The sequence below is a fragment of the Pelodiscus sinensis genome, chromosome 1 (assembly GCF_049634645.1).
Source record: "Pelodiscus sinensis isolate JC-2024 chromosome 1, ASM4963464v1, whole genome shotgun sequence".
NCBI lineage: Eukaryota > Metazoa > Chordata > Testudines > Trionychidae > Pelodiscus > Pelodiscus sinensis.
The window spans coordinates 26916975-26931039 of NC_134711.1; the positions used below are offsets into that span (position 1 = coordinate 26916975).

Consider the following 14065-nt stretch of genomic DNA (forward strand, 5'->3'; position numbering starts at 1 on the left):
GTCTGAAGTGGGCTGTGCCCTGGAAAGCTCATGATACCATCTACATGTGTTGTTAGTCTATAAAGTGCTACCAGACAATTTGTTGTTTTTTAAGTTTACCCTTATAGACTAACTCGGCTACCCCCTGAAGCCACCGAAAGGGGAAAGGTCAGATAACCATAATAGGCAGTGTCCCTAGTTGCGCCTATAATGTCTACAGTGCTGTGAACGTGCTTGGTATTATTGTTCTGCCCCATTCCATACCCTGGCGTTCCTATGGGTGGGGTTCAGGAGGAGCCAGTGTTGGAAGAGGTAAAGGTGGGCAGGGATCCACTTGGACGTGCAGTCGCAAGCAGCCGCGGCCTTTTTTGCCAGACCCAGCTATTGCTGTGAGGGTCCAGAGACAACGGGGCGTCTGGGAGAAACAAGCCAAAAACAGCAGCAGGGCAGCGCTGCGGGGGCTTTCGGAAGATACAGAAGAAGGCCAATGACGGCGGGGAGCTGGGATGAACGTTGGCTGGGGGGGATGCGAACCTCGTTGCGTTTCTGGCCCCTCCCGAAACTCGCCGATGGGGGGGAAGAGGGCGCCTCCCCGGGCACGCCTCCTGCACTGCCTCAAGCCTAGGGAGGGGGAGGTTGCTCTCGGTCCCGCCCCAGCCTCCTATTGGGCTGGGAGGCCTGGGCGCCTCCAGCGTCAGTCAGCGGGCGCGGGGATCAGGGCGTCGCTAGGCGGGCGGCTTCCCGCGCCGCCCCGAGGTGGGAGGGAGGATTTTGCTCTGTGTGAGTCAGCGAGAGGCGGACACCGCCTGGCTCCGGACCCGCGTCCCAGCAGGCGGGGCAGGCCCCGCTTCCCGTGGCTGAGCCGCGCCGCGCCCTGCAGTGTGCCCAGGCCGGTTGGCGGCGGGCTCCGGGCAGGGGCGGGGACTGAGGGTATCCGTGGGCAGGGGCGTTATCCGGGGTACGGAGCGAGTCTGTCCGCTCGGGGGGAGGGAGACGCCAGCAGGGCCCGGCCAAGGCGTTATTCGGCGCGGCGCGCTGGGAGGCCGCGGGAGGACCTCGCCCTGCTTCAGAGAGGAGGGGAGGCTGTTGGTGCAGCCTGGAGGCCGATCTCTGGGGAGGGGTCGGTAGGCTCCCAACCAAGTTACTTAAAATCCCCAGGCGCCCAACTTGAGACCTCCCGAGGGAGAGGAAGCATTTTGGCCTTAAATATCCGGTGTAACTTAAAATGGAAAAGCTTGGCTCAGCACGAGCTCTGCTCGTTGCGGGATTTATCCTGCCTGTCTCAAAGCCTGCTCTGTCCTCCCCTGCAGGCCGTCCAGGGAGAAGATGACTTTTCAGTGGACAGCAGTTGCAACCTTTCTATATACTGAAATAGGAGTGATTTTACTGCTGTGTATTCCGTTTATTTCTCCGCTAAGGTAGGGGTCACAGTACGCTAAATGGCCATGTCTTAAGACATCTGTTTGTTTACATATTGCTGTGCTAAGGCACCTAACACTAGGGTTTACAAGCTTCAGAGGGGTAGCGGAGTTAGTCTATGTATATTTTCATTGCCACATTTGCAGCTGGATTACAACTCAATTCAATAGGAGTTACTTGGTGCTTAGCATTCTTGAACACCAGGCCACTTACTTAGGTACCTAAACCCACATCAGGGAGCTTAACTTAAGGCACCTATTTTTGAAAATTGTGTCCAGAATCTCCTTTTCTGCACTTGTTGGTACAAATTATTTATTTCTAGTCATAATTCCAGTGTGATCGCTGCTCTTACTCTTTGTTCCAATAAGGGGGAAGTCAATCCATTTAATTGTAATTCTGAATGTCAGTTTAGAGAAGAATGTATGACTTTTTCATACTAAGTTATTAGTGAATAAATAGGCAGCAATCTCTTTTCAGAGGAATCTGAATGGTCAGTGATAGATCAGTAGCCATTTTCCTTGATGCTACCTTGCACCAGGCATTCAGAAAACAAGAAAATATAAAACACACCTGCTTTTCGGTTTTGACTAGGTGCAGTTTATAAAGATTCTTCCAAATATGTAGAATTTTCCTGCTTGATGTATGGAATTTAACAGCAGTAAGAAAAGCACCTATAAGTTTATATGAGAACCATAACAATTAGTATTAGGCCGAGAAACATGCAAATATAGAAGTGTATTAAAACTATTTTCTCCAACTTTTAGTAAGGGGAAGTAAACCAGCTACCATCACTTTATGCATGATACTGTCTTTTGTATCTAATTTTTAAGACCACTGTCTTTCATGCCATTACTTACCTTTGATCATGTAAATTTATTTTCCCCCTGTGCAGGAGTGCCCCCACATGCACCAGCTCCCGTTCTCCTCCCCTCCCCCCATCCCTGCTGCCTCTGATACAAAGGTAGTGGGGAGGAGTGTGTGTAACCGCATTGGCTAGCTGAGGAGCCCAAGGTTACACTTAACTGTGTACACAGGTACACGTTAACATCCCTAGAATACATCCATTAGTAATTGATATTTTAGAGTGGAATGGGGCAGCCCATCCCCCCCACAAGCTTTGAAAATCTAGCAAAGAGAACTTGCACAATATATGATCACCAAGGTGGAATGCTTAAATGGTTCTCAAAACTATATTAGATGTTACAAGTGGAAATGTGATGGGTTGGCATAAAATATACTTAAATCAATTTTTTATTCTAATATTAAACTTAGAGTTGTCAAAATAACATTAATTCTAGTGGCAACATTCATGGTGTTAGAAATGTGACATTTATTTTTGGATTTGTATCTAGTCTAAGCTTTTGTATTACTCATTGCTGTTACATCAGAATGCCTCCCTTATGATCTTAGAGAGAGAGATACTGTAGATTCTGTGATCTCTTTTCCACTTGCTGCCCTGCGTTTGTAGCCACTAGCCAGTCACACAGAGAGGTTTCTTGCCCAGTCCCTGAGCATTCTAACTTCTTTATCTTCTGTGCAAAAGGAAGAGATTAATGCTAAATTTGTATTTCTTCACGACTCCAAGAGTTGATTAAAGGTGTGTTCCAAAGTCAACTGAAGTCAATGGAAAGGCTCTCATTTTGTCAGCTTTGAGGCAGACCTGTAACAGAATCTGAGATTCAGGCCTCACAGATTCCATTGCTTTGTCTTTGCAAGTACAGGCAGTCCCCGGGTTACGTACAAGATAGGGACTGTAGGTTTGTTCTTAAGTTGAATTTGCATGTAAGTCGGAACTGGTACATATTGTAGGGGAAACTCTAGCCAAACATTTCTCCAGAGCTCAGTTTTATTCTCCCACATCTCACTTCCCTCTGATAGAGGGAGCAGCTTGAGGTGGCAGGGGGTTTCCTGGGAGTGGGGCTAGGAAAGCACTGGCTGCCGGCTTAACCGCAAGAACTATCGAATGATCGTGTAACCATTAAAATTTGATAGAGTTGCATGACTATTCAATTACATGCTATCTAACATCCCTAATAGCAACAACTGAGATGATCATGTGCAGCAAATACAAGCTGTTTTTCAGTTCCTGGCAGATAATGGAGGGGTCATGGCCAATTTGGCCAAATGCTAGATGGCCAATTTGGCCAAATGCTAGATGGCCAATTAAGAAGATATTGATCTGGGCTAGAATGAGAGACAAAGCCAACTTGAGCTAGGGGTGTGAATGGTTAGTGGGTAAGCCTCATCCTTAATGGATTCCAGTTAACCAGTAGGTGCTGGAGCAGCTCCTTACCCATTGGACCAGCCCCTGTCTGTAGTGGGACCAGTCCAGCCCCCTACCACAGGCAGGGGCTAATCCAACCAGCTGCCCATGGCAGCCTTTTTCTGTGGTGGGAGGACACTCCAGCCCACCCGTGCCCCCCGCCACTCCTGCTTTAATCAATTAATGGATTAAACATAATGTTTAACCAGTTAACCAATTTAACAGGATTTTATATCCCCCATCTTGAGCTGCTATTATCATAGAGTCCCATTCTCTAAGAGATTTCTTGAATGAGCTGCATGATTTGTTCCTGGCTTTTACCACCATCGGAGCCCCTCTGGACCTAATAAAAGGTTGTAATCCAAAAGAAAGTCCACCAGAATGATGACCGTTAGAAGTCTTTTAATTCCCTGAAAAAACAGTTGAGTCAGGAGCCAGTTCTTTTCACTCCATATTTTTCAAAGGAGTTCATTTTACAGTTGATTCCTTGTGTGTAGGCCTGTCACAGAAAAGAGTAGCTAACATGTTTCTATTGCCTGGAGCCTCTGTAGGGATGAAGGGTCCATTTTACTTATTTATTTATTAAGCTTAGGGCACTCAGGGGTTAAGAACCCAACCCCCTTTACAGTAACTTTTTGCCTTTTGAAGAACAGTTGGGTGAGCCCAGACTGTCTTGTGATTTGCAAGATTATTTTGTTTACCTCTTTTGTTTCGGACTGCCTTTATACCCAGAAGCAAAGGAAAGGAGAGCTTTTCATTAAGACTTACAACAGTGTCTACAGCCAGTAAAGAATGTCTGAAATGAGGCCCATTCTCACCTCAAAGGGTTGTCCTAACAACTTACGACACATGCATTAAAATGGTTGCTCTGTTTATACCAGTCCTGGACCACCTTCCATTCTCCTCCCTGTCAGCCGACGGTCAGGGCAGTGAGTGGTGTGTGTGTGTGTGTACCATACACCCAAGACTTTAACTGCTGAGACTGGGGTCCCTTGCAGTGGGCAACCTGGAAGAGGTTGAAGGGCGCCCCAATGAGTGTACAGAGAGAGCTTATTACACTTCAGATTTCAGCTGCTAGAATTCACAATTCCTTTGCAGCGGGCAGCTCGGGGAGGCTGAGAAGCGCCCCAATGAATTTTGCCACCTGGGTGTGACACAAATCCAAACACCCAAGCTCTCCCTATATCTGTCCCTTTATTACCGGCTGAAGTTCTTTTAAATTGTGCTTGGTTCTATTACAGCAACTGAAGGAGTCAGGTTAAAGCTTAAACAGTTACAGGTTTATTTGAGGAAGCTTATAAATCATGTGGTTGCAATGGCTATTCTATTTCTTAACTGCTGGCAAATTATATATATATCTTTAAAAAAAAATGGTTACAAGGAAAATAAAGATAGAAAATAGAAAATAATGGTACCAAATGACAGCTTAATCTTTAAAGAGCTCTATTCTATGCATGCACTAAAACAAAAGGACACATACAGGTACAATTTTTACCCCTTTCTGCGTCACTCAGTCCCAGAGTGTCAGGCCAGGATCGGTCCCTCAATTCCTTGGAAAGATGAAAATACGAGGTGGGCGTCCCCGTGGACCTCGGGAGGTCAAACACCTAACCCGACCAGCAGGTAGAGGGCAGATTGACACTCAAAGTGAGTGTGTGCTGGCCCATCTTATAGACCCATTGGGTCACATATTTTCTCTTTCTTATCTGTAATGCCAAATGATGCTGGTCTGTCTTTTGTGAGACTAGTTCTTACAATGGAGTTGTGAACTTAATTAACACTTGTAAGAGAGAATTGAGATGATTAAATTGGAAGTACTGGACATTCTTTTCTCAGTGGGAAATTCCTCTCCCAGGAACTGTGTGTGTTCGAATCAACATAGGTGCCAGCCGGCCACTTCTTGCAGCCTCGAGCTTAGCTTATTTTCTTAATCGTTACTCAGAGTCAGAGAAACTCGCATATCCTGGTCTCACATCAAAGCAGATCAAAGCTTGATGGCTATGCTGATCTTCTTATTGTTCCTTCTCTGCTCTGTATACAGACATCTCAGAGGGCAAGCAAGATTGTTTGAGATGGGGGGGGCTGTCTGGCTACACTCCCTCGAGAGTCTAATTGGCCTGAGACATAGCAGCCCATAGAGAGTTTCAGCCCAGGGAAATTTAAGAAAGCCATTCATAACAAAAAAAAAAGAAAAAAAGTATTTTGGAAGCTAAACTAAATGATAGTGATAACTTGTAGAAAGAAAGCTGCTTTATGGGTGTTATTACACATTGAATAAAAATATCTGGCTTTATGATGTAAGTAGATATTCGCCGTGAAAACATTAAACTCCAATTTTATTTATCCCATAAATAGGATTTCAGTTGTCTTTGCAGTTGATGAGTAATTCATTAACCTACAATATTACAAAGTTGCAGTATTCATTCATATGTTAAACATGATACAGTAGAGTCCCTATCAACCAACATAAACGGGACCGACACATGGTCGGATTACCGAATATGTCAGATGATAGGGACTGCTGCCGGGGACAAAGTGGCCCCGGCAGGAGCCCCATCAGCTGCTCCTAGAGAACACGGGGACAGCTGCTGCTGCCGGGGCCGCTTCTTCCCCAGCAGCAGCAGCTGTCCCCGTGCTCTTTAGGAGCAGCCGCCGGGGAAGACGCAGCCCCAGCAGGAGCTGCATCAGTGGCTCCGGGGCACGGGGTGGGAGAACGGCCCCACTCGCTGCCCCGTTGTTCCGGGCAGGAGCGGCAGCAGCTGTTCTAAGAGAGCAACGGGGCAGCAAGCGAGGCTGTTGTCCCCGCTCGCACTGTATATGACCCTGACTTTGTCCCTGGGAGCTGCAGGGTCGGATAAAGCGGAGTGTCGGATTACCGGGTGTTGGATAATCCGGACTCCACTGTACTTGATCTACTCTGGCTCATTTGTGCTAGCTCTAAGATTGATTTGCAGCATCCAAGTCTCTTGAAACATTATTTTGAAAGAACAAAATCCATGTTTAATTATCTTGTTCACAAAGCTATCACAATAAACTTACTGGGTCAAAGACTACATGCCAGTGCTTTAGGGCAGTGGCTTTCAAGTTGTACTCTGCAAAACATTTCTGGGTGGTTTTGTGAGTGGAGTCTGAGTCAATCAAACTAATTATGATTCAACAGTGTGACACTGTTGCAAAAAAAGCATGATTCTGGGATGCATTAACAGGAGTGTTGTGAGCAAGACATGAGAAGTAATTCTTCTGCTCTACTCTGCACTGATTAGGCTTCAATTGGAGTATTGTGTCCAGTTCTGGGCACCACATTTCATGAAAGATGTGGAGAAATTGGAGAAGGTCCAATGATTAAAGGTCTAGAGAACATGACCTATGAGAGAAGACTGAAAGAATTGGGTTTGTTTAGTCCTGAAGAAAGAAGAATGAGAGGGGACATGATAGCAGTTGTCAAGTATCTAAAAGGGTGTTTCACGGAGGAAGGAGAAAAATTGTTCTCCTTGGCCTCTGATGATAGGACAAGAAACAATGGCAGCAAGGGAGGTTTAAGTTGGATATTAGGAAAAATTTCCTAACTGTCAAGTTGGTTAAACACTGAAATAAATTGCCTAGGGAAGTTGTGGAATCTCCATCTCTGGAGATATTTAAGAGCAGGTTAGACAGACATCTGTCAGGAATGGTCTAGACCAGTGTTTCCCAAATGGTATTCTGCAGAACGTCAGGGTTCCGTGACGTGAAAATAAGGGTTCCGTGAGAGAATTCCATTACAATAACAGTTTATGATTTTTAAAAAAATGACTATTTAAGCATTTATGAATTTTATTGAAAACAATTTTCAGTTGTTTGGCATTACACAGGGACACTTATTGTGGCAGCTTAGCCAGAGAGTGGGGACGATGATGTCACTACTGGGTGCGCAGTAAGTCAGTGGTGCAATAGCCTGTTATATACCACCGTAAATCCCCGTATTCACTCTCAGGGAGTGTGGATCACATAGGTGACTGAATACAAATATACTAGCGCCGCATTGGACAAAGTCAAAGCTTCAGCTGTCAAACCAGTTGCTTGTATGGGAGTACGCAGGCAGTGCTCTCACTAATACTTTACTTCAGTATAGTCGCGTGATTTCTTGTATTTAAAAATTTAACCATGACAAATATAAATTGACTCTGATAGATTAATCTACATATCTACAATACATAATAATACTTATGTCATGATCTTGTTTAGCATTTGTTTATTATTATCCTTACTTATTTGTGGTCTTCTTTTTCAGCTCCATATATAAGACTGTTATCAGGGGTTCCGCAAAATTCTTTCAAGTTTAAAAGGGTTCCGTGGCCAAATAAAATTGGGAAACGCTGGTTAGACGATGCTTAGACCTGCCGTGAGGGCAGGAAACTGGACTTGATGACCTCTTAAGGTCCTTTCCAGTTCTAGTATTCTGTGATTCTATCATAGCAGTAAAGCACTTATAGTTGAAGCAAAAAGTGGTCTTATTCTTGAAAGTTTCAAAACAATGAGAAGTCCTGTAAAACTAACAGAGATATTCTGTTATGAGCTTTCATGGGTATGAAGTGGGTTTTACTTGAGAAAGTTCATGCTATAATATATTTGTTAGTCTCCAAGAGTATGTCTGCACAGTAGAGCGTACTTCAAAATAAGCTATGAAATTTGGTGCTTTCTACACAACACTTATTTTGAAGTAAATCGCTATCCACTGACCTTATTAATCCTTGTATAAAGAGGTTTCCAGGAAGTCAGAGAAAGAAGCCCTTTATTTTGAATTTATTTCAAAATAATGGATTTCTTGTGTAGACAGTGCATAACATTTTGGAATAACGGACAGTATTCCAAAATAACTCTGCTGTGTAGACATATCCCAAGGTGCCACAGGACTGCTTGTTGGTTTTTAAAATTACAGATGATCATGGCTACCCCTCTGAAACTTGAAAATTATAGTTACTTGTCTTTGCAAGCAGCACACTTGTGTACCTGGTCTTATTTGGGGAAATGGACAGATATTTTGATCTGGTGGATATATTAAAAATACCAAATGCAAATATCTGGATGAATGGAACTGAACTACCAAGTGACCCATAATATAGGAATTTCCATGTTGGATCAGATCAGTAGTAGGGATGTGAATGGTTTACTGGTTATGGTTAATCGGTGAGGGCTGGAGCAGCCCTCTGCCTCCACCTTCTCCCCTGTTTATTCCATTAACTGGTTAAACATAAAGTTTAACTGCTTACCTAATTAAACAGATTTTTATATCCCTAATCAGTTGTCCATCTTGTCCAATTCCTGTCTCCACCAGTGGTCAGCACCAGCTGCTTTTGAGTTGTTGGGTGTGGGGAGAGGGAGGCTTTGGCAGAGAGGAAGGAATGAGGGGGAGATATTGTCTACATTTATTCTGTCATAACCTGGGAAAAAGATCACAGCTTTGTGACTATAAGCAGTGAAAGGAAGTTAGAGAGTTCCTACTCCAGGTGAGAAGAAACAGGGAGAGACACAGTGGATGGAGAGCATCACCTTAAAGTGATCTTATTTTTATCATGTACTTATCTGATATTTATGTACATCAATATTATAGTTGACATAGGGCAGTATTGGCAAGGCACCTGTTTCTGAGAAGGCCTCTATTTTAAGTGGCCCAATAATTCTCAATTTTTATATACTGCTTTTGGGAGTCAACCGATAGTCTCTCTTGTTAGTACCAAATATCTGTCTTGAGCTAATTTTAAAAAATTGATTTAGCTTCTGAGCATCCTCTGCATGTAATGGAAATTTATTATTTTGGTAATGTTGCATAACATTTTTAAAATCCTCTTGATGAAGAGACTCCTCATTGAAGAGACTCCCCATTACTTTCATTAGGATTTGGATCAAGTCCTTAGTAGACTGTAAACCAACAGAACACATACAACCAAACACATCTTTAAAATATTTGTGGATTATGATTTTTTTTCTGATGAAAGCTTTCTGGATCACATATAGAACAATTCTCAGATGTTAAATCACTAATAGATTTGGGCCAGATTCTCTGGTTACATAAATTGGCACAACTACCTTGAAATCAGCAGAGCTATACCAATTTACACCAGCAGAAAATAGGGCCTTTTGTATTTCAGTTTCTCTCTAACAAATCTGCAGTTCATTTAAGCATGCTAGACTTCTGTTATACTCTCTATTTTACAAATTTGAAGCTTTTTGCAGAGCAGTCCATTAATGCTGAATAACTAAATAAAACAAAGCAATGACATTCACCATCCAAGACCAATTTTTGTTGTTTTATTTGGGAAGTGTGTGTGTGGGGGGGAGGGGGAATTGGTTGTTCTCATTTTCCTGAGAATGGTTTCCACATTGTATATATCTTTATTATTGCAGAGATACTAACTCCCTCCTTTATAATTTAAATCCAAGAATAGGATACATCTCTTCATTTTTAAGGAAGAATGTGGAGCCTGGTGGGGAAGGGGAAGGAATTGCCCAGTGAAGTGGGGAGCTTTTTTTTATTGTTAAAAGATATGCCGTCTGGAAAGGAATTACTTGGTATAGTGAGTCACAGCCACTATATTTTTTTTAGTTTAATTGATTTTAATATGAAAGATCTTATGATTTACAAACCGTCTTTTCAGGTGAATTAGGAGAGCACTGTTTAAGAGTACAGTAAAACTCCAGTAGTCTGGCATCCAATTGTCCGGCACGCCCGATAGTCTGGCATCAAAATAGAAGGAGCCTAGTGCAGGGGTGGCCAACCCGAGACTCCTGATGGGAAAAAAATTGTGGCTTCTGACAGAACTGGATGGAACGCGGAACCGCTCAGGACAGCCACTCTCATGGCCGGGCCGCTGTGAGCCGCATTTGTGCTCACGGCCCGCACCATTCCACTCACAGCCCCCAGCGTGCTGTGTCATACCCTGCACATGCATGCCGGGTCACACACAGTGTCCCAGCCTGCACGTGCTAAAGGCCTGCCGCTGAGCGCAGGTAGCTGCTTCGGGACCCGGACATAAGGTTTTGGGGGAGAGATGCCTGACTCTGTAGAAGGGGAGCAGGGTTGAGTGGGTGGGGGGTGGGCATGTGAATGGTGTCCCGGATGCGGCGCAGCGGCTCTGGCTCCGGGGCCGAGCATAAGGTTGGGGGGGATTGGGTTACAACAGGGAAGGGAGGTGTTTGGCTCTGGGGAAGGGGAGGGGGATTGGGTTGTGCACGGTGTCCTGGCCAGCTCATGCTCAAAGCCAGCCACTCAGTGCACATGCCTCCGCACCTGGAGAGAGACATGTGGCTGTAGCAGCGGTTCCGGTACCCGAGAATTAGGTTAGAGCAGAAGGAGGGGGATTGGGTTGGGAGTATGCCCTCTTATAGTACCTCCTGATAGTCCAACATATCCAATAATCTGGGACCACCTAGGTCCCAAAGGTGCTGGATTATCGGAAGTCTACTGTACATAAAAATTAAGTGGCATACTATGGATTACATACAGGGTGCATCTACACAGCAGGGCTTAACTCAAAATAAACTACACAAATTGAACTATGTCAATTGCATAGCTTATTTCAAAATTGGGAGCATCTACGCAGTACTTATTTCGAAATAGAGCACTCTTTCTCCAACTTCCCTTACTCCTGGTACAATGAGAGTTACAGGAGTCAGAGTAAGAAGTCCTCCAGCTTGACAGTATTTCAACATTTATTTCAAAATACCTGCCTGCTTTGTAGACACAGACTAAGTTATTTTGAAATAATGTTGCTGTGTAGACGTAACCTGAGGGGTTGCCTTGTATATTAAAAATGTACACACTTGGACTGAAGTGGAGATGAACGTAGGAGATAGCTGTGTAGAGAGTCTCTGGGTTAAGCTAAAAGGGGTAAAAAACGAGGGTGATATGCTAGGAATCTACTACAGGCCACCTAGACAGGTGGAAGAGGTGGATGAGGCCTTTTTTAAACAATTAACAAAACTATCCAAAGCCCAAGATTTGGTGGTGATGGGGGACTTCAACTATCCAGACATATGTTGGGAAACTAACACAGCGGGGCACAGGCTATCCAATAAGTTTCTGGACTGCATTGGAGACAACTTTCTGTTTCAGAAGGTTGAAAAAGCTACCAGAGGAGAAGCTGTTCTGGATTTGGTTTTAACAAATAGGGAGGAACTAGTTGAGAACTTGAAAGTGGAAGACAGTATAGGGGACGGTGATCATGAAAAAATAGAATTCATGATCTTAAGGAAAGGTAGAAGGACCATGGGAAGCAAGACTGAAGGGAAAAACAACTGAGGAGAGTTGGAAGTATTTCAAAGGGACGTTGTTAAGGGCCCAAAAGCAAACAATTCCGCTGTGTAGGAAAGATAGAAAATATGACAAAAGACCAGCTTGGCTTAACAAGGAGATCTTGCATGATCTCAAAATAAAAAAGGAGTCCTATAAAAAATGGAAACTAGGACAAATAACAAAGGATGAATATAGGTAAGCAACATGGGAATGCAGGGGCAAGATTAGGAAGGCAAAGGCACAAAATGAGATCAAACTAGCTACAGGCATAAAGGGAAACAAGAAGACCTTTTATAAATACATTAGAAGCAAGAGGAAGACCAAGGACAGGGTAGGCCCACTGTTCAGTGAGGAGGGAGAAGCAGTAACAGGAAACTTGGAAATGGCGGAGATGCTCAATGACTTCTTTGTTTCGGTCTTCACCGAGAAGTCTGGAGGTGTGCCTAACGTAGTGAATACAAGCAGAGAGAGGGTAAGTTTAGAAGATAGGATACACAAAGAACAAGTTAAAAATCACTTAGGTAAGTTAGATGTCAGCAAGTCACCAGGTCCTGATGAAATGCATCCCAGGATACTCAAGGAGCTGATAGAGGAGGGATCTGAGCCTTTAGCTATGATTTTTGAAAAATCATGGCAGACGGGAGATTCCAGAAGACTGGAAAAGAGCAAATATTGTGCCCATCTATAAAAAGGGGAATAAGAACAACCCAGGAAACTACAGACCGGTCAGTTTAACGTCTGTCCCAGGGAAGATAATGGAGCAGGTAATTAAGGAAATCATATGCAAACACTTGGAAGGTAATAAAGTGATAGGGAATAGCCAGCATGGGTTTGTGAAGAACAAGTCATGCCAAACTAATCTGATAGCTTTCTTTGATAGGATAACGAGCCTTGTGGATAAGGGAGAAGCGGTGGATGTCATATACCTAGACTTTAGTAAGGCATTTGATTCGGTCTCGCATGATATTCTTATTGATAAACTAGGCAAATATAACTTAGATAGGGCCACGATAAGGTGGGTGCATAATTGGCTGGATAACCGTAGTCAGAGAGTTGTTGTTAACGGTGCTAAATCCTGCTGGAAAGGGATAACAAGTGGAGTTCCGCAAGGGTCTGTTTTGGGACCTGTACTGTTCAATATCTTCATCAATGATGTAGATATTGGGATAGAGAGTACGCTTATTAAGTTTGCAGATGATACCAAACTTGGTGGGGTTGCAACTTCTTTGGAGGATAGGGACATAATTCAAAATGACCTTAGCAAGTTAGAGAAATGGTCAGAGGTAAACAGGATGAGGTTTAATAAAGAGAAAATGCAAAGTGCTCCACTTAGGAAGGAACAATCAGTTCCATACATACAAGATGGGAAGTGACTGTCTAGGAAGGAGCATGGCGGAAAGGGATCTAGGGGTCATAGTGGACCACAAGTTGACTATGAGTCAACGGTGTGATGCTGTTGCAAAAAAAGCAAATATGATTCTAGGTTGTATCAACAGGTGTGTTGTAAGCAAAACTCGTGAAGTCATTCTGCCGCTCTACTCTGCACTAGTTAGGCCTCAGCTGGAGTACTGTGTCCAGTTCTGGGCGCCACATTTCAAGAAAGATGTGGAGAAATTGGAAAGGGTACAGAGAAGAGCGAGAGGAATGATTAAAGGTTTAGAGAACATGACCTTTGAAGCCAGGCTTCATGAACTGGGCTTGTTTAGTTTGGAAAAAAGAAGATTAAGGGGGGACATGATAGCGGTTTTCAAATATCTAAAAGGGTGTCACAAGGAGGAAGGAGAAAATTTGTTCTTCTTGGTTTCTGAGGACAGGACAAGGAGTAATGGGCTTAAAGTGCAGCAAGGGAGGTTTAGATTGGACATTAGGAAAAAATTCCTAACTGTCAGGGTGGTCAAATATTGGAATAAATTGCCAAGGGAGGTGGTGGAATCTCCCTCTCTGGAGATATTTAAGAACAGGTTAGATAGACATCTGTCAGGGATGGTGTAGACGGAGCTTGGTCCTGCCTTGAGGGCAGGGGGCTGGACTCGATGACCTCTCGAGGTCCCTTCCAGTTCTATGATTTATTCTGTAATGGGTATAGAGCATACAAAGAGTAAAGCTAAATTTATAGGTAAAAGTTCTACAGATGA

The 14065-nt window shown here is 43.8% G+C and overlaps 1 protein-coding gene across 9 annotated transcripts in view; it reads left to right on the top strand.

Annotated features, from left to right (window-relative positions):
* Positions 1–604: 604 nt before the first annotated feature.
* The window catches only part of BCAP29 (B cell receptor associated protein 29), a 50638-nt gene continuing 37177 nt past the window's right edge, over positions 605–14065 (top strand). For 3 of the 9 annotated variants that reach the window (XM_075927109.1, XM_006120397.4, XM_075927134.1), the window contains exons 1-2: positions 766–909; positions 1290–1397. In XM_075927109.1, the coding sequence (XP_075783224.1) occupies positions 1306–1397 (92 nt within the window). In that variant the 5' untranslated portion in view covers positions 766–909; positions 1290–1305. Of the gene's footprint in view, positions 938–1289; positions 1398–14065 lie in introns of all 9 variants that reach the window. The other 6 variants (XM_075927116.1, XM_075927139.1, XM_075927144.1 and 3 more) reach the window with 5 other exon arrangements.